The sequence below is a fragment of the Microcaecilia unicolor genome, chromosome 10 (genome assembly GCF_901765095.1).
Source record: "Microcaecilia unicolor chromosome 10, aMicUni1.1, whole genome shotgun sequence".
Taxonomy (NCBI): Eukaryota; Metazoa; Chordata; class Amphibia; order Gymnophiona; family Siphonopidae; genus Microcaecilia; species Microcaecilia unicolor.
Genome location: NC_044040.1, coordinates 79,489,923 through 79,510,317, shown reverse-complemented (window position 1 = coordinate 79,510,317; position 20,395 = coordinate 79,489,923). Strand labels below are relative to the sequence as shown.

The 20,395-nt window shown below is 41.9% G+C and overlaps 1 protein-coding gene across 1 annotated transcript in view; it reads right to left on the bottom strand.

Annotated features, from left to right (window-relative positions):
• MON2 (MON2 homolog, regulator of endosome-to-Golgi trafficking) overlaps positions 1 to 20,395 on the bottom strand; it is a 461,654-nt gene that overhangs the window by 249,903 nt on the left and 191,356 nt on the right. Inside the window, 1 exon segment of the mRNA XM_030215834.1 lies at positions 12,748 to 12,887. Within this exon segment, the coding sequence (XP_030071694.1) occupies positions 12,748 to 12,887 (140 nt within the window).

Genomic DNA, 20,395 nt, shown 5'->3' with positions numbered 1-20,395 from the left:
ACACAAAGTTATTCAAAGTCGTTAAATCACAGAAGGATTGTGAAAAATTATAAGAGGACCTTACAAGACTGGGAAACTGGGCGTCTAAATGGCAGATGGCATTTAATGTGAGCAAGTGCAAAGTGATGCATGTTGGAAAGAGGAACCCGAATTATAGCAAGGTTCCATGTTAGGAGTCATGGACCAAGAAAGGGATCTCGGTGTCGTCGTTGATGATACGTTGAAACCTTCTGCTCAGTGTGCTGCTGCGGCTAAGAAAGCAAATAGAATGTTAGGTATTATTAGGAAAGGAATGGAAAACAAAAATGAGGATGTTATAATGCTTTTGTATCATGCCATGGTGCGACCGCACCTCGAATATTGTGTCCAATTCTGGTCACCTTATCTCAAAAAAGATATAGTGGAATTAGAAAAGGTGCAGAGAAGGGCGACGAAAATGATAAAGGGGATGGGACGACTTCCCTATGAGGAAAGGCTGAAGCGGCTAGGGCTCTTCAGCTTGAAGAAAAAGCAGCTGAGGGGAGATATGATAGAGGTCTATAAAATAATGAGTGGAGTGGAATGGGTAGATGTGAATCGTTTGTTTACGCCTTCCAAAAATACTAGGACTAGGGGGCATGCGATGAAGCTACAATGTAGTAAATTTAAAACGAATCGTAGAAAATATTTCTTCACTCAGCGTGTAATTAAACTCTGGAATTCGTTGCCAGAGAATGTGGTAAAGGCAGTTAGCTTAGCGGAGTTTTAAAAAGGTTTGGCCAGCTTCCTAAAGAAAAAGTCCATAGCCCATTATTTCTGGGATTAGCAGTATAGAATGTTTTGTATTTTGGGGGGGGATCTTGCCAGGTATTTGTGACCTGGATTGACAACTGTTGGAAATAGGATGCTGGGCTTGATGGACCTTTGGTCTTTCCCTGTATGGCAATACTTATGTACTTATGACTACTGTTAAAATGGTTATTTTACTGTTAATCCAGGTTTTTAGTAACTAGGTCTTATTGAATAAAATATGGCCTGTACTAAAATGGAACGAGTTAATGGTAAAATAACTCCTCTTAACTGTAGCCCTCATTAATAACTTCCCTACTAAATGGTGAAACAGGAAAAGTGGTTCTCTGTTCATTATGTGCTTGTTGATTTTTCTATTTCACCATTAATTTTGTCTGAAAACTATAAATTAGTTGATGGATCAATTAGCCCCATTGAAATATATTAAAAAGAAGGCCATTACCCCACCATGGTTTACACCTGAATTAAACTCAAAACAAAGAACAGGAATGCAGGAAATTAAAGAGATTGTGGTTGCAGAATATTAGGCTTGATGGTGATAGACTGAAGTGGAGGGATAGTGTCAGACTTTAAAAACATTATTATTCAAAGAAGATTTCTCTGAGTGATAATGAATCTAGAGATTTATTTAGGACTGTGAGATCTTTTATTTCTGAAACCCTTGACTGAAGGGGAGGTGCTAAGTCCTTCAGAAACAGAACTAACAGAATATTTTAATCAGAAAATTCATCATTTGCACTTTCAACTTCAAAAATTCTCAGACTTGTACTTATATAATGATAAGAATGAGGTGATGGAGATCGCTGAGACAGATAGTCCTGTGGATCACTTTTGTGCTCAGTTTTCTATTGTTGAATCTGACCAATTAGTTCAATTGGTTAATTAAGTTTGAAAATGGTTTCTGTGATCTTTGTCTAACAGAGTTGTTTGAACATTGCCTTTAGAATCTATTTTCTGGTTAATCTCTTTTTTTGAATTTGATGCTTGAAGGAGTGTTCCCTCGAGGCATTATAGAACTATTACACTTACTCCATTACTGAAAGATTCCTCTAAGACTCTTGATCTGTGATCAAATTATCTACCTCTCTCTCCCTCTGCACCTTTAGTGTTCACTCTGGTGGATCCTCTTCTACTTCTATCCCTCTGCCTGTCGGCGTACCTCAGGGTTCTGTTCTTGGTCCCCTCCTCTTTTCTATCTACACTTCTTCCCTTGGTTCATTAATCTCATCCCATGGCTTTTCCTACCATCTCTATGCTGATGACTCCCAAATCTACCTTTCTACCCCTGATATCTCACCTTGCATCCAAACCAAAGTTTCAGCGTGCTTGTCTGACATTGCTGTCTGGATGTCTCAACGCCACCTGAAATTAAACATGACCAAAACCGAGCTTCTCATTTTTCCCCCCCAAACCCACCTCCCCACTCCCCCCGTTTTCTATTTCTGTTGATGGCTCTCTCATTCTCCCTGTCTCCTCAGCTCGAAACCTTGGGGTCATCTTTGACTCTTCTCTCTCTTTCTCTGCTCATATCCAGGAGATTGCCAAGACCTGTCGTTTCTTTCTTTACAACATCCGTAAAATCCGCCCCTTTCTTTCCGAGCACTCTACCAAAACTCTCATCCACACCCTTGTCACCTCTCGTTTAGACTACTGCAATCTGCTTCTTGCTGGCCTCCCACTTAGTCACCTCTCCCCTCTCCAGTCAGTTCAAAACTCTGCTGCCCGTCTCATCTTCCGCCAGGGTCGCTTTATTCATACTACCCCTCTCCTCAGGACCCTTCACTGGCTCCCTATCCGTTTTCGCATCCTGTTCAAACTTCTTCTACTAACCTATAAATGTACTCACTCTGCTGCTCCCCAGTATCTCTCCACACTCGTCCTTCCCTACACCCCCCTTCCCGTGCACTCCGCTCCATGGATAAATCCTTCTTTTTTTAAATTTATTTATTTATAATTTCAATATAATACAAGTTAAACTCTTGCTAAAGAAAAACAGACCATATAATTTCCAAAAATATACAATATCAACTCCTTTAAATTAAAAGGAAAAAGAAAAAATCAATACTCTTTCTTAGACCACCAATTTGAAAATTGTGGGGGCGTGAGGAAAGAAAACTGGTGGATTTCAATCTAAGGTAACTTAAACCTAGTTCTCTTAACATCAGAGTCTATCTGGTTATTTTCTTCATTTCTACAAAAACTTTCAGCTGCTCAGGTTCGAAAAATACATATTTTTTATCCAAGTAAGTTATCATGCATTTGCACGGGTAAGACAAGGTAAATCGAGCTCCCAAATTTCGAATATCCTCTCTAAATAAAAGAAAAGCTTTTCTCCTATCCTGTGTGGTTTTTACCACATCAGGATATATCCATATTTTCTCACCCAAAAAGACTTTTGTTAAATTTTTGAAGTAAAGTTTCATTATTGAATTTAAGTCCTGTTCAAAGACCAATGATACAAGTAGTGTTCTTCTTTCAAGTATTTCAATTTCAGAGCGTTCTAAGAGAGCAGTTAAATTCTGTATTGCCTGTGTTTCCTTCAAACTCCCAGAGTTTTTTGTAGCAGGCAAATAATAAATTTTATTAACTGGAGGAAAAGATTCTGGAGAGTATTGAAGAATTTCAGCCAAATACTTCTTAAACAATGTCATAGCGTCCATTTCTATGGATCTGGGAAAATTCAGCAAACGCAGATTTAAACGTCTATTATAGTTTTCAAACTGCTCAATCTTACGATGAGTCATTAATTTATCCTTAACAAGGGCTTCTGTCTTCTGCTTTAGAGTGGAAAGATCTTGTTGTACAACATTATTGTTTTCAGCCGATTCTTTTTTGAAAGTTTCAAATGCACTTGTCAAAAAGTCCAATTTACTCACCATTTGAGCAACTGAGGTAGTCAAAGATTGTAAAGCCTCCCAAATAGAGTCTAATGTTGCTGCCATGGGAGCCGCAAGCTCGACTTTGCTGGTATCTCCGAGGGTTTCAGACTGAGCTCCGACGATAGGAGATCCCGTTGCGTCACTTTCGGACGTCTCAAGGGATTCTAGCCCACTTCTGAGTCCTGCAGGGCATGGCGGCGGGTTAACATCCGGCGAGGACAAAGTTGTTACTATTTCCTGTGAGGGAGGAACTCCACCATTTTCTCCCCCCGCGGGAATCAAACTCGAGCCGGTTTGACGAGGAGTGCTAGTGGCGAATCTGTCCAATGTCGTCTGGGTAAGGGCATTGTTGGGGTTTATCGTCGGTAAACCCTTAAGTACCCCCTTCCTCTTGGTGTGAGGCATATTTGAACGTTTAAAGAAAAACTCTCTCAATAAGAAAAATCGTATCCACCAGGGAAAATCTCAGCGACATGACAGAGCGTCCTTCTAGTAATCCGCCATCTTGACACGCCCCATTCCGCCGGATAAATCCTTCTTATCTGTTCCCTTCTCCACTACTGCCAACTCCAGACTTTGTGCCTTCTGTCTCGCTGCACCCTACACCTGGAATAAACTTCCTGAGCCCCTACGCCTTGCCCCATCCTTGGCCACCTTTAAATCTAGACTGAAAGCCCACCTCTTTAACATTGCTTTTGACTCGTAACCACTTGTAACCACTCGCCTCCATCTACCCTCCTCTCTTCCTTCTCGTTCTCATTAATTGATTTGATTTGCTTACTTTATTTTTTTTTTGTCTATTAGATTGTAAGCTCTTTGAGCAGGGACTGTCTTTCTTCTATGTTTGTGCAGCGCTGCGTAAGCCTTGTAGCGCTATAGAAATGCTAAATAGTAGTAGTAGTAGTACTACCTGTTGTCAGCATTCCATTTTTAGCAAAATTTGCAATTTCACTGGAGGCAATCCAACTTCAGGAAGATTTGGATCAATATATTATTTTGGTTTTTCAGCCATCAGGATTTAGAAAATACTTTAGTACAGAGATATGTCTTCTTTCTCTTGTTACAGATCTCCAGATGATTTTGGATCAGGACCACTATGCACTATTAATGCAATTGGATTTGTCTTCAGCATTCAACATTGTTAATCATGATTTATTGTTATACAAATTGTTCTCCAAAAGACTGTCACCTTGGAAAGGGATATCCACCAGCTTTTTCTGAACCGTGGGTTCTAGGTGTGAGACATGCAAGCCAGGCGAGTCTGCGCATGACAATACCTAATGCAGAAAGTCTGGATGCCAAATCAAAAGCATCATAGGTTGCCCAGGCCCAGTGCTCTCGACACTCCTTCTGCTTGGCTACTAATGCATGAAGTTCTGCAGCCTTGTCTGACACTAGAGAGCCTGCAAGCTCCACTACATAAATCTAGAAGCCTTTTGGACTGTGTACAGAGTCCACCTTCTGAGGTACTAGCTGCACAAAGAGAGAGGTCTCCTAGTTCTTCATTTGCGCTTGCCAAAAGATACCATGCAAAGGTCTATCACGGCTTCCCGAGGATACTTGTAGTCAGAGACATCCAACACCTTGACCTGGGTTCATTCTCAACCTTCAAATCAAATGAAATACCCAAAGTAACTGAATATAACTCACCTTGAGCTACTACTGAAAAAGATGTGAGCAAAATCTAAATAAATAAATGGGATGGTTTCAGCCATCTCCCTCAAAAAACAAACAAAGGGAGTTCCTCTGGTGGATACTTTCTTCTCTCCCGAAGTGGGGAGAGATCTGACAGAAAAACTGCATAGTATCTAAAGATTGGAGGGTGGCCAGTGTAATCCCGATTTTTAAAAAGGGTTCCAGGGTGATCCGGGAAACTACAGACTGGTAAGCCTGATGTCAGTGCTGGACAAAATAGTGGAATCTATTATAAAGAATAAAATTACAGAACATGTAGACAAACATGGTTTAATGGGACAGAGTCAGCATGGGTTGAGCCAAGGGAAGTCTTGCCTCACCAATTTGCTTCATTTCTTTGAAGGCATCAATAAACATGTGGATAAAGGTGAGCCGGTTGACGTAGTGTAGATTTTCAGAAAGCTTTTGATAAAGTTCCTCATGAGAGAGTCTCATATTGCATATGCTGCAGAAGCACGTTTATCCACTCCTACCCTAGCCGAGATAATATTTAACCATCTCTCTGACCTCATGTGCACTTTTTTTTTTAATTAGTCACCTTATTTTCTTACTCTCTTACCTATCTATATGTTCCATCTTTGCTTATACTCTACACTGTCAATTAAAATGTTCTATTGCGTATTGTGTTGACATTGTAAGTAGTACACTATGCCATACTTTGTATTGTTATTTGAATATTTTTACTGATTTAATTGTCTATTGCTCATGTTTGATTTATTCTTCCTGTACATCGCCTTGAGTGAATTCCTTCAAAAAGGCGGTAAATAATCCAAATCATAGTTACCTGATGCTAGGGTCCACCTTGGAGGTCAGCACTCAAGAAAAAGATCTAGGTGTCGTTGCAAATAATACGCTGAAATCTTCTGCTCAGTGTGCGGTGGTGGCCAAAAAAGCAAACAGGATACAAGGAATTATTAGGAAAGGAATGATGAATAAGACCGAAAATACTATAATGCCCCTGTATCACTCCATGGTGTGACCTCACCTTGAGGGCTCCAGCTTAGAAAAGAGACAGATGAGGGGAGATATGATTGAGGTCTACAAAATCCTGAGTGGTGTAGAATGAGTAAAAGTAAATTGAATTTTTTTTTACTCGTTCCAAAAGTACAAAGACTAGAGAACACTCGAGGAAGTTACATGGAAATACTTTTAAAACAAATAGGATGAAATATTTTTTCACTCAAAGAATAGTTAAGCTCTGGAACTCTTTGCCAGAAGATGTGGTAACAACAGTTAGCATTATCCAGGTTTAAAAAAGGTTTGGACAAGTTCCTGGAGGAAAAGTCTATAGTCTGCTATTGAGACAGACATGGGGAAGTAAATACTTGCTCTGGGATTTGTAGCATGGAATGTTGCCACAATTTGGGTTTCTGCCAGATACTTGTGACCTGGCTTGGCCACTGTTGGAAACAGAATACTGGGCTAGATGGACCATTGTTCTGACCCAGTATGGCTACTCTTATGTTCTCCTCTTGTTCTACCTCAGGTCGCCCAAGAGTGGTCAGAGTCAGACTCAGCAAAATACTCTTCCTGAGAGTTAGATTCTGAGTCTGTTTCGGTCTACTAGACTCATTCCAGACACCAAATGAGAGTGGCGAGGACAGGCCTTTTCCTGAGCACCCCCCCCCCCCCCCCCGATAGACTAATAGGGGCACTGCCTCTTCGGATGTGACAAATGGGCGACGGACAGGGCATAGGCCTCAAGAATCGGTTGCGGCAGAGCCATGGTTGGCATTGATGCCCTCAAGACTTGGCTTTATGCGGAGTCATGATCCTTTCCAACTCCTCCTGCAAGAGGGTCTGGAACTGCTTTTCAGGGGCATGCGTTGGCAAAGGTAGGGCTTGAGTCGGTAAAGGGATAGCCTGCAAAGATGATGGAGTCAAATCAGAAGGCTAGTCCTGGTGTCAAGGAGACTGGTGCATCAACAGAAACTTCACAGAAGGGGAGCGGTACTCTTGGCACCGGTGCTTCTTGGATACCGGCAGTGCCAATGACCCAGAACTCCTGGCACCATGCTTTGGTGCTCCTTTGCTCAGTGCTCGACATTGGGATTCCTCAGTGCTGACAAGGACAATGTTGAATCCTGATACGTGCTTGGTGTTAGGTCCAAAGCAAGGTAGTCTGACAAAGCCCTACTGGTGCCTATGTCGAGGCAGAGGAAGGCCTCCTTGATGCCGGTGCGTGCCAAGTGTCTGATGTAGCTATGCCAGCCACAGGGACCAATGCTTCCAATACCAAAGTCAATGGACTAGACTCAGCAATAAAAAGTTTCTTGCCTGAGACGCCATACCTTTCCCGGTTTTCTTCTGCATTTTGACAGAGAAAACAGCGGCTTTGTGGTCAGGTCCTAGGTACAGCAAGCACCAATTGTGAATGTCAGTTAGAGATTACTAGGTTTGGCAAAGTTCACTTCTTAAAACCACTGGGAGTTTTAAGGGACATTAGAGGAAAAATAGCCAAGGCAAAATCAAATGGCTCAATTTTTTTTTCTTTTTAAAGAAAAGAAACCCAACTGGGCACTCAGTTTTAAGAGGGCCGAAGGAGAAACAGAAAACTAAAGAAAACGTAAAGAAGCTGACTAACACTAACAAAATACAAAAGGAGAGTGAGAAATTGAAAAAATATTTAAAAAAAGGTCCCATGTACCAAGAGGGAAGGCATCAGAGTCACAAAAATGATGCGCTGAGGATACTTGTGCAGAAATGCAACTGCTCTGCTCCACAGATAAACAAAGAATGCTGGTCCTGCATGCTCACATGGGTGGGAAGGCATTCGCAATGCTACCAAAAGCTTCAGAGGTTGCCAGAATGCTAAGTAGTGACCATGCCCTGCTCCATCGGAAGATCTCACCCATATGTGGCAGATGATGTCCTGCTTGTTCTCTGAGAAACTGTTATAAGGTAGGTGAGGATATGTGATATTATCCTCATCCTGGAATCTGGGTTGGAGCTCACCAGGGTTCACCCTTGTCTCCTATTCTATTGAATGTATTTTTCTGTTCTTTAGGCCTGTTCTCTGAGCTTATCATTTTACATATATGCACATAATGTTCAAATCAAATTTCCAATTACTTCTTCAATTGATGACTTTTTCTCCTTTTAAATGTTGTGTCCTGGGCAAGGGCTAGCACCATACAGGGCTTTTTTGTGCCGGTATGCACAGGTATGGCGTACCAGCACCTTTTTTACCCCGACGAGTCCTGCACCCTCTCTCTCACTCCCCTACTTACTGTTTTTTTACGGACTCGGCATGGCGAACGGTGCAGCGATTGAGAGAGGCTGGCAGCGTCGGAGCTTCCCTCTGCGAGTCCCGCCTACTTTGTTTCAATTTCCTGTTTCCGCATAGGCGGGACTCGCAGAGGGAAGCTTCAATGCTGCCAGCCTCTTTCAATTGCTGCACCGTTCGCGCTGCTGAGTCCGACGCTGGCAGCCTTTATCGCTTCACTGGCTGGCAGGCAGGCACTGGGCTAGGAAAATGAGGATGGGCTGGGGGAAGAATTGCTGGACATGGATGGGAGGGGAGGGCAGGGAAGAGAAAATTGCTGGACATGGATGAAAGGGGAGAGAGGAGAATTGCTGTACATGGGAGGGAGGAGAGAGGAGACATGCTGGACATGGATGAGAGGGGAGGGCAGGGGAGAGAGGAGAATCGCTGGACATGGATGGAAGGGGAGAGAGGAGAATCGCTGGACATGGATGGGTGGGGCAGGGGAGAGAGGAGAATCGATGGACATGGATGAGAGAGGAGGGAAGGGGAGAGAGGAGAATCGCTGGACATGGATGGCAGGAGAGGACAGGGGACCGAGGAGAAATGCTGGACATGGATGGGAGGGGAGGGCAGGGGAGAGAGGAGAAATGCTGGACATGGATGGGAGGGGAGGGCAGGGGAGAGAGGAGAAATGCTGGACATGGATGGGAGGGGAGGGCAAGGAAGAGAGGAGAAATGCTGGAAATCGATGGAAAGGATAGCAGGAGATACAGGAGAATTGCTGGACATGGATGGATGGAGGGGTTGGGGGGGGAAGAGGAGAAATGCTGGTCTTGGATGGAGGAGAGGGGAGAGAGAATTATTGCTTTATATGGATACAGGGGAGGGTAGAGAGAGGAGAAATGCTGGACATGGATGGAGGGGAGGAGGGAGGAGAGAGGAGAAGTGCTAGACATGGATGGAGGGGAGAAAAGAAAAGAAAAGAAGACGATGCACATGGATGGAGATGAGGGAAAGGGAAGAGAGGAGAAAAACTGCACATAGATGGAGAAAATAGGCAAAGGCTGGATCCACGTTATACCTCCTCCGGTCAATTTCATGGAGGAGAACCCAGCTTTTACCTATGGATATAGGGTAAGAAATTAAGACGAAAGGAGGAAAGTAAAGAAATAAATGGAAAGGAAGCCCTGGAAACGGTGTTAAGAGAACAGATAGAGAGCAGCAGAATCAGAGACTCGGACCAATATGGATAGAAAAACAAAGTCACCAGACAACAAAGGTAGAAAAAATCATTTTATTTTCATTTTAGTGCTTGGAATATGTCCAATTTGAGAATTTACATCTGCTGACTTATTTTGCACTGGGTATACTGGAGCTGTAACAGCTTAAAGAAATTATTTATAATGAAAAAAAAATCACATTTTTTTCTCCAGTACTAGTATAATATTTTCAATAATGTCTGTTTATATGTGCTATGACTGGTATAAGGGGTGTGGCTAATGTGGGTGTGGCTATCATAGGGGTGGAGCCATATGTGGTGACCACGCCCATAATGAGTACCAGCACCTTTTTTCTCTGATTCTTTTCTTACCACCGTTGGCCACGTTCCGGTCAATTGGGGAAATCAGCCATTCCACACATGGCCCGTTCACAGTTTTCCAAAGTACTTAATTGCGGTTCCCTCCGCAACAACTCCCATGGAGCCACTAGCTTGTTGGCATTCATTAAGTATTTTTTGATCTCCTCAGGATGTCAATTATTATGCCTCACTGAAACCTGGTTCAGTCGGGTGAGGAAACCTTATCAGTGTCAACCAGTTAGTTTTGATGATCTGTCCCTCTCTCAGTCCTTATGGAAAGGCGGTGGTCTAGCAATTATTTATTCTACTTCTCTTCATTTTACAGAACTACACGATCGTTACCCTATCCCGAGGCACTGATTGTCACAATAGGATTCCATCATCCTTTTTACCTCTCCCTTTTTTATTGTCTACCATCCCTATCTGCACATTTCTGGAACTGTTGCTATTAGGGTATTGTTGATCTTACTACTCACTACCAGAATTTAGTTATTGTTGGAGACTTTAATACCCATATGGATGATCCCCAGAATTACCAGTCTCGTCAATTTTGCTTCCTACTTCAGGATCTACATTTACAACAATGGGTTTCTTTTCCCACACATAAAACAGGCCACATTCTCGACCTGGTTACATCCACACTTTTTGTTGCTGAATACCAGTAGTTTTCTAGTCAATCAGGGTCCTGGTTGGACCATGTTATAATCTGTAATTCCCATTCATGAATATGCTCCTTCTCCCTTTGCTTTATGCTCACAACGTGTTGTCTAACGCACCTTTCCTAAGGAGCTCACTTCATTGCCTTCTCTAATCACTCGTTTCCCTTTCGACTTCCCTACACTACCATTTTGTGAGGAGGCCTCTTTATAGCATTCTACTCTGACCTCCATCTTTGATGAATTCGCTCCTCCCAAAACTGCGGTTTTGATTATATCCGATAGGCAGCCCTGGTACCATGAAGGTTTAAGGTTACTTAAACATCGATTCCATCAGGCGGAATGCCGCTGGAGGAAGTCCAAACAACTGAATGATTTATTAGACGTTGTCAATACAATCTTTCTTTGTGGAAGACTAAACAAACCTTCTTCTCAGCCAAAATCATTAAGTCTTCAAATCCGACATGGAAATTTCACTCTATCTTTAGACCTTTGGTTCATAAAGACTCAGCTGTCCTAAACCATGCTAACTTTTCTGCTAACCTTCCTCTTCAAATTCTTTGGCCGACTTCTTTAACAATAAGATTCAACAATTTTGTTGCTCTTTGTCTGCTCCTCCTTCTCCCCGACATCAAATGCAGACTAACCCTAGCAAATATGGCTCAGTCCCTGGTTTAAGATCACAGTGGGACACATTTCAGTTACAAACTCATTTATATTTACCATTCACTACACTATTTGTGTTAGCATGTTTTATATATCAGTTGTACAACTCTCTTTTATCATGCATGGTTTCCACATAGATTTTCTCTGCATATAGATCACTTTTTAATGTACCCTACATAATTCTGGTCACACTACACAATTTATATTTATGATATGATTTTTCATATTCTAATTTATTCATTACCTGTATTTTCATTTTTAGCAGACATATTTTACCATACTTTTTTATTATGTACTGTTTTTAGATGGATTATTTATGCATGTAAATCACTTCCCAATGTATTTCATATAAGCAATGTTTGGTCAAAGAACAGTTTCCTGTTAATGTTTTACTTACGTTTTTTTAATTATTTTTTGCTCATATTTTAGAATTGACCTCTGAGGCAGGCGTTCTGTTTACGCAGAAACATGGCCTCTATCAGGTCTTTAATAAAAGAGTACTTATCCCATTCTTGAAAGACCTTTGTACTTTTTGTTTGGACTACCCATTATAATAAGAAAATGAAGTAATCAGGAACATAAAGTATCAACAGGCTCCCCAATAACTGATTATGTATAGATGAAGAAATAAACACAAGGGGTAATAGTCAAACTGTGTGCTTTGCAGAAAAGTTTATAATTACTGCAAGGCATTTAGTGCATGCTAATTGTTCGTGCACACTAAATCCATCTGTGTGCCTTAGTAAAAGGACCCCTAAATGTTTACATGGAGTAATTGACAATGTAGCTGCTGCAGCAGGTCCAGACCCAGGAGGGGAAGCTGCAGCTTGTACAGGCCTGAAATGATTCATAGTAATCCTCAGCTGCTGCGTGCCCACACAGAATCAGAGAGGCCTTATAGGAGGGGAAAGATTGAAGGGAACATATAAAAGTAGCAAAAAAGAGGCATGCAAAAAGCAATTCCCTTCCCGTTGCATTATAAGGGCCCTATTTACTAAGCCGCGCTAGAGGTGCGTTAGTGCTTTTAGCACGCGCTGTGTAGGTGCCACAATATTCCTCTGGGCGCCTACACAGCGCGTGCTGATTTTGTGCACGCACTAAAAACGCTAGCGCGCCTTAGTAAACAGAGCCCTAAGTCATTTTAAAAAAGTGTCCCTTGCTAGAGATGTTTTGGATGACATCCAAGTTGTCTAAATATTTTTCCATTCCTAAGTTTCATGGTCTTACAAATGTGTATAAATAATAAAAGCAAAAAAAGGGTTTTACAAGAGATACCAGTTTGGTTTGTTGTAGTTGTCGTGCTGCCTGTGTTGGGTACAAGGAAGAGTGACTGGATAAAAGAGCCCAGAGCATTCACAATATCACGGAAAACCTTGGTAGAATGCTGCTTCATGTCATAGGACTGGCAGAAAGACCTGTGAAATGTTAGAAAGATGTTAGGGATGGTATTTGAAAATCATGTTTCAGAACCTAAGAAAAAAAAAAGGAGGATGTCATATAAAAATATCATGATTTAAAAAGAATATTACTTTCAGCAGACATGAAAGCAAGCTTGCTTACCTGTAAGCAGTGTTCCCCAAAGACAGCAGTTAATCATAGGGTCCTTTTACCAAGCTGTGACAAATGTTAGCATACATTTACCGCAGCTTAAAATGGATACTGCGGGATACACTCAGACATCCTGTGTTAAGTTTGAGATTTGCATGCGAAACCATGCACTAAAAAATATTTTAATTTTTTTCCACAGAGGTCATGCTGGGGGCGGAGAGTGGCCATTTCTGCACTGATCAGTTAGCACAGTGACATTACTGCGCATGTGCTTAGGTAGGTCATTCCCGCGTGCTAAGGTCATTTTTCCCGCATGGGTAAAATGGCTGTTTTTTTATTTTTTGAATTAATGGGTATGCGCTAATTTTCCCATTAGTGCATAAGCAATTACCAACATCTATTTTGTAGGTGGTAAGGGCTCATGTGTTAACCACATGCTAACTGGTTAGTACACAGTGATGTAGCTGTGCTGATTAGTGCAGTAGACATCTACTTTCCGCCCCCAGTGCTAAAAAATAACTTTTAATTGTTGCTAATTAGCACCAATAGGTCCCAATTATTGGCTCTAATTGGCTCGTGCAATTAAATTGCACACACAAATTGGATGTGTGCCCAAATTTGTGTGCACAGTTTTGAGTACCATTTATAGAACTTGGGAATATCACCTGAGAACGCCGCACGGTAAGCACTTTTTTTTTTTTTTGCTGAGGTAAGCAAGAGTTAGTGCTTACTGCAGCTTATTAAAAGGGCCCTTAACTGATCAGCGCAGGATTAGTGTGTCAGCCCTTACCGTCTTCAAACATGCGAATTTGTTTTCATGGCTGTGTGCCAATCTTGCACTTTATAATAAAGAAGATTGACTCGACCATCGTCTGCTCTTTCTATTGTCACCCTTGCTGTGCTCGTTTGGCCCGTGTGCCAATGGAAACATTAGCACATGGCCATTAACTGGAAAAATGGAAAACTGGCCATTTTACTGCTGCAGTAAAAATGGCTTTAGCGTGTGAGAAAAACCTGCGTAAAAGTGCGCTAAGGCCACTTTCTACCACAGCTTAGTAAAAGGACCTCAGTGTCATAAAATGATAATGTGACTGTGCTTGCTGCAGAGTAGAGTGGAATTTCCAGAGCTTTCTGGTAAAAAGTGAAAACCTCTCATCTATATATATGCAGAATGTCTTGCTCTGTAGTGTTCCACAACCACTCTAAGTTCCTATGTTCTTTACAGAAAAACTCAAACATCTCCCATGAGAAAGATGGATTGTAAGCCTTGTGGACTGCTGTCATTAGAGTACACCTGCTACAGATAAGCAAGTTTCTATTGTCTGAAGACAAGGTGGCTCACTATGCATGCAAGCAGAATTCCCCACCTAAGGGCTGTCTTCCTCATAAATGAAAAGAAACATGCCACATGCCTTTGTTAGGGAGGCCTCTTTTTCTTCTATTTTGTTCCTTAGAATATTGAGAATGTGGAAGAGAACCAAAAATTATAATAATGAACCCTAGGAATAAACTGGAATTTACCCTTCAAAAGCACCATGAAGGACATTTCTAGACCATAATGTGATATGAACATGTGGACTAACTCCATGTTGAACCCTTGCAAATATCTTGCAGGATTGGTAGACCTTTATTGGATAATCAACATCACCATGCTTCTATAAAGTCAATTCTGTTTGAGGGTAACAGGAACAGATGTAGTATGCTGCCCAACTGTAAATTGTGAATGGGGAAAAACAGGTGTTTTATACATGTTAATACATTTCTTGGTTTCCCTGAACTTTATTGTCTCCTTTGAGAACAGAATAGGAAGTCTGACTGTGATTCCAGCAGGATACCTTCAAGTCATTCTGAGCAGAATTAAGTGTTTAGTTCTGTATCCAAGTCAATGACAAAAGCATTACTGTTTATATCCCTTGTGACATTTTCACAGGAGACCCAAAGGCTTTGGGAACACCTAGAGCAGGCTGGTACAGGAGGCTAAATTCACCTCCAGACAAGCCAAGACTATGTTATCATTTCCTTTGCTTCTAGGTTCTCTGAGTCATGCAGTAAAGAGCAATGCTGAAATTATGTGCTTGCTACTTTCGGCTTTTGGAACGAATCTTTGGACTCAAGTGGGATGCTAAGACTTGGCTTAAATATCATAACTATCCTTGGAGCAAGTGTAGAAGTTGAGCAACTATGCTCAACTTCATGAAGCAGGGCTTTAGCTCATCTGCAAAGAAGGTAAGAACTTTCTAGGAGCCATTCTGTAGGAGATTTCAGAGCTATCAGCATGTGCATCAGCAAACACAACACATTTTGTGATGGTCAGTGACAAATCTTTCAGGTGTACCTAAGACAGAATATAAAGATGCTGGCCTGCTTCGAAAAAAAATATCAATTTATCAAAAGCTTGAAAAATCTTTCATCTGAAAAAAATATCACTAAGAAATGTAAAAAAAACAATGGCATTCTGCCACTGATCAAACACTAAAGAAAAAGTTAAAACTTGGAGTAAAAAAAAAAAAAAAGAGCACGGAAATATGAAAGTGAAATAAAATTTTAGGCCAAGTTCAGGAGCAAATTAGGGTAAATGTTAAAGAAAAAAGCCACAGAGTTTTATTAGTACATGTCCAATTGGCATTAGAAACAGAGAGGCAGGTGCACCACAACAAAATGCAAAAGAAAGGAGTGTGTACTCATAAAACAAAAGCAGAGCTCTGTGTTAAAAAATGTTTACTGGCATAAGGTGATTACATAAAAACCTGTCCTGCTTTGCCAACAGGCTGCAGCAGGGATTATTATGCTGGATATTTATAACACATAAAAACAATAAATTAAATAATAAAGGCCAAATATAAAAATAAAATACACAGCAAATAGTGGTATAGACAATAATTTCAAAAAACCATATATACTGTAAATAGATAAAACATTTAAAATACAGAAAAATAAAATCAAATAAAAGTAAATGAATTAAATAATATATTGATCAAAAACATGAAAATATATCCCATATCCTGGCTGTCATTTTACAATTCTATTTGCATTTAACACATGCATAAACTGGCTGTTAAACGTTTATCATGCATAAACCTCTAAGTTCCCATTTTATATAAAGTGGGACTATGCATGTATTAAACCAAAGTGCATGCAAATGAAAGGGGCGTTGTCTGGGCATGTTTTGGGTAGGACAAGGGCGTGGAAAGTTCAGAGGTTTATTCCTCATTTCAGAAGGGGCCTGAATATCTATGTCCTTAAAAAAAATAGATGTTGGGAGTTACCAAGAACATTTAGGATTTGGCAAACAGCTGCTATTGAACAGCACACCACTGTTGAGAGGTTGCCCCTTTAATCCCCCAGTGTTTTTGTCCCCCTGCCAAATGCCAAACTGGCAAGCAAAGTGGTCATTATGACAGTTCAGGATAATAATTGGTTATGTTTCTAAGATTGCAAAGATAACCTGTTATTTTTCAGCGTACAAACAGTTATGTGGCCATTTTACAACATAATCAGTTATGTTCCGGCATTGAACACATCAATAATCTATATACTAGCCGTTAAGCCCGTTAAAACGGGCGAGATTTCCAGCTACCCTCCTCGGTGCCGCTCCCTCCCCCCTCCGTGCCGGGCCCCCTGCACTGACCTGACAGCGCCTATCACCTCCGTGTGAAAGCACTGCAGGCAGCAGCAGATCACTCTGCTGCTGCCTGCAGCACTTCCACATGGAGGTGAGAGGCGCTGTCAGGTCAGTGCAGGTGGCCCGATACGGAGGAGGGCGGGAGCGGCGGCAGGGATGTGGGGAGGGGGGAGGTTGTTTGTTTCCAGGCAGCAGCGTCCGACAGTGACTCCGACTCCGTTTCCCTCTCTGTTCCGCCCTCTGACGTCATCACGTCTTGACGTGAGGGCAGGACAGAGAGGGAAGTCTCTACTGCGCATTTGCAGGTAAGTCGGTCACTTGCTATTTATATGTTTGATTTATTCTTCTAAAACAGATGTTTATGCCACCTGCACTCAGTGCATAAATGTCCATTTCTCTGTATTTTAGAACAGCTCCTAAGTCAGCATATTCTTTTCTAAAATACTACTGAAATTGGAGACATCCTGATCTAGACATTTGAATTGAGTTCTATGTCCTTTCAAAATGGGGCTGCAGATGTTTTCAAATGTTTTTAATGAATATATTATTTAATTCATTTAGGAACCCTTTTATTAAAATGCACAAAAATTTGCAATTACCGCGTGGTAGCTGCAAATTTTATGCAGCATCTTTTGGAAGCATTCCCACTATTTTTATTGCACACAGCATCTACTCAGTGTTAACGGAGGGACCACTTACTATATCCTATTTAGGAGACAGTAAGTAGTCCTACATTAAGCTCTGCATTAGCCAGATACTCCCAAGTTCTATAAATGGTGCTCAAAACTGTGCACACAAATTTGGGCGCACACCCAATTTGTGTGTGCAATTTAATTGCACGAGCCAATTAGAGCCAATAATTGGGACCTATTAATTATTGGTGCTAATTAGCAACAATTAAAATTTACGTCCACATCTTCCTAATCGTGATTCTATAAAGTAGTACACAAACTCTTCCACGTGGATCCAAAGGGTGCATAGCCACGGGCAGATCATGGGCGTTCCTAGAATTTGTACAAAGTGTTATTGAACACAGCAGATCTGCACCTAATTTAGGCAAGGATTTATACCAGATTTCAGTTGGTAGTGCTTAGTGCCGGGACAAGCACCCAATTTTGGGCACAGATCCTGACGATAAGCAGTATTCTATAAATGATGCCCAACTCGGAACAAAGTTTATAAATTTCAGCGCCCAATTTGGATACCATTGACAGAATCTAATCCTTAGTGTACAGTATGTGTAATGCACTAGACGGCCAACACTTCCATGCCACTCTCCACACGCCAGGCCCATTGAGGGGGAAAAAAAATCTGAAAAATGCAGTAACGCATGGAAACAAATACCACAAAACCCCTTAACACAGTCATGAAGTAGCCTGCTGTTTCTGTGCAGTAAGTGCTGGTTAAAGGATTTATGCCCTTCAGTAAAAGAACCCCTTAGTTTTATGTACTTGATTTTGTCTGTATTTTGAATGTATTGGCAAGAATTTAAAAAAATACATATGTTATAAATAGAGATTATACAATTATTTGCTCCATGTTTTATTTTTATATTTGGCCTTTGATTATTATTTTAGTATTCTTATGTGTCTCATTTATAAATAGAAAATGTTAACCCCTGATAACGCCGGTTAGCAAAACATGTTAGGTCTTTAAGTCCTATGTTGATAAACAATATTTAACACAGAGCTCTATTTTATGGTTTGTTTGTGTGTAGAGCTGTACTGAATAGCATATTTTACTAATCGGATGACTAAGAACAATGAAAAATATTATTCAGCCAAATATGAATACCAAGCATTGAGCTTTAACATAACAAAAGAAGAAATGTGAAATCAGAGACCAAGTGTTTATTTCAGTAGGATTTAGCACAGTTGGAGCCCCAGATTATTCAAATTTAAATCGTTATTCGGCCAAATACAAATAACAAATTTGGGGCCGAATGAAATCAAATATTTGGTACAGCCCTATTTGTGAGTGTATGTCCAACTGGGCCAGCAGTAAAACAGACACTTAGAAGCAAGTTATCAATGTAGACTCCTGTTAAGAGGTGTTATAGCGAATGCTACATACCTGTAGAAGGTATTCTCCGAGGACAGCAGGCTGTTTGTTCTCACTGATGGGTGACGTCCACGGCAGCCCCTCCAATCGGAAACTTCACTAGCAAAGGCCTTTGCTAGTCCTCGCGCGGCCGTCTTCCCGTCCGAACCGGCTCGTGTTCGTCAGTCCCGTATGTAGCAATACAAAGACAATGGAAGACACAACTCCAATGGGGAGGCGGGCGGGTTTGTGAGAACAATCAGCCTGCTGTCCTCGGAGAATACCTTCTACAGGTATGTAGCATTCGCTTTCTCCGAGGACAAGCAAGCTGCTTGTTCTCACTGATGGGGTATCCTTAGCCCCCAGGCTCACTCAAAACAACAAACATGGTCAATTGGGCCTCGCAACGGCGAGGACATAACTGAGATTGACCTAACAATTTATCCAACTAACTGAGAGTGTAGCCTGGAACAGAAAAAAAAAACATGGGCCTAGGGGGGTGGAGTTGGATTCTAAACCCCGAACAGATTCTGAAGCACTGACTGCCCGAACCGACTGTCGCGTCGGGTATCCTGCTGCAGGCAGTAATGAGATGTGAATGTGTGGACAGATGACCACGTCGCAGCTTTGCAAATTTCTTCAATAGTGGCTGACTTCAAGTGGGCTACCGACGCTGCCATGGCTCTAACATTATGAGCCGTGACATGACCCTCAAGAGCCAGCCCAGCCTGGGCGTAAGTGAAGGAAATGCAATCTGCTAGCCAATTGGATATGGTGCGTTTCCCCACAGCCACTCCCCTCCTGTTGGGATCAAAAGAAACAAACAATTGGGCGGACTGTCTGTAGGGCTGTGTCCGCTCCAGATAGAAGGCCAATGCTCTCTTGCAGTCCAATGTGTGCAGCTGACGTTCAGCAGGGCAGGAATGAGGACGGGGAAAGAATGTTGGCAAGACAATTGACTGGTTCAGATGGAACTCCGACACAACCTTTGGCAAGAACTTAGGGTGAGTGCGGAGGACTACTCTGTTATGATGAAATTTGGTGTAAGGGGCCTGGGCTACCAGGGCCTGCAGCTCACTGACTCTACGAACTGAAGTAACTGCCACCAAGAAAATGACCTTCCAGGTCAAGTACTTCAGATGGCAGGAGTTCAGTGGCTCAAAAAGAGGTTTCATCAGCTGGGTGAGAACGACATTGAGATCCCATGACACTGTAGGAGGTTTGACAGGGGGCTTTGACAAAAGCAAACCTCTCATGAAGCGAACAACTAAAGGCTGTCCTGAGATCGGTTTACCTTCCACACGGTAATGGTATGCACTGATTGCACTAAGGTGAACCCGTACAGAGTTGGTCTTGAGACCAGACTCAGACAAGTGCAGAAGGTATTCAAGCAGGGTCTGTGTAGGACAAGAGCGAGGATCTAGGGCCTTGCTGTCACACCAGACGGCAAACCTCCTCCATAGAAAGAAGTAACTCCTCTTAGTGGAATCTTTCCTGGAAGCAAGCAAGATGCGGGAGACACCCTCTGACAGACCCAAAGAGGCAAAGTCTACGCTCTCAACATCCAGGCCTGAGATCCAGAGACCGGAGGTTGGGATGCAGAAGTGCCCTTCATCCTGTGTGATGAGGGTCGGAAAACACTCCAATCTCCACGGTTCTTCGGAGGATAACTGACGCGGCCAAAAGGGAGCAATCAGAATCATGGTGCCTCGG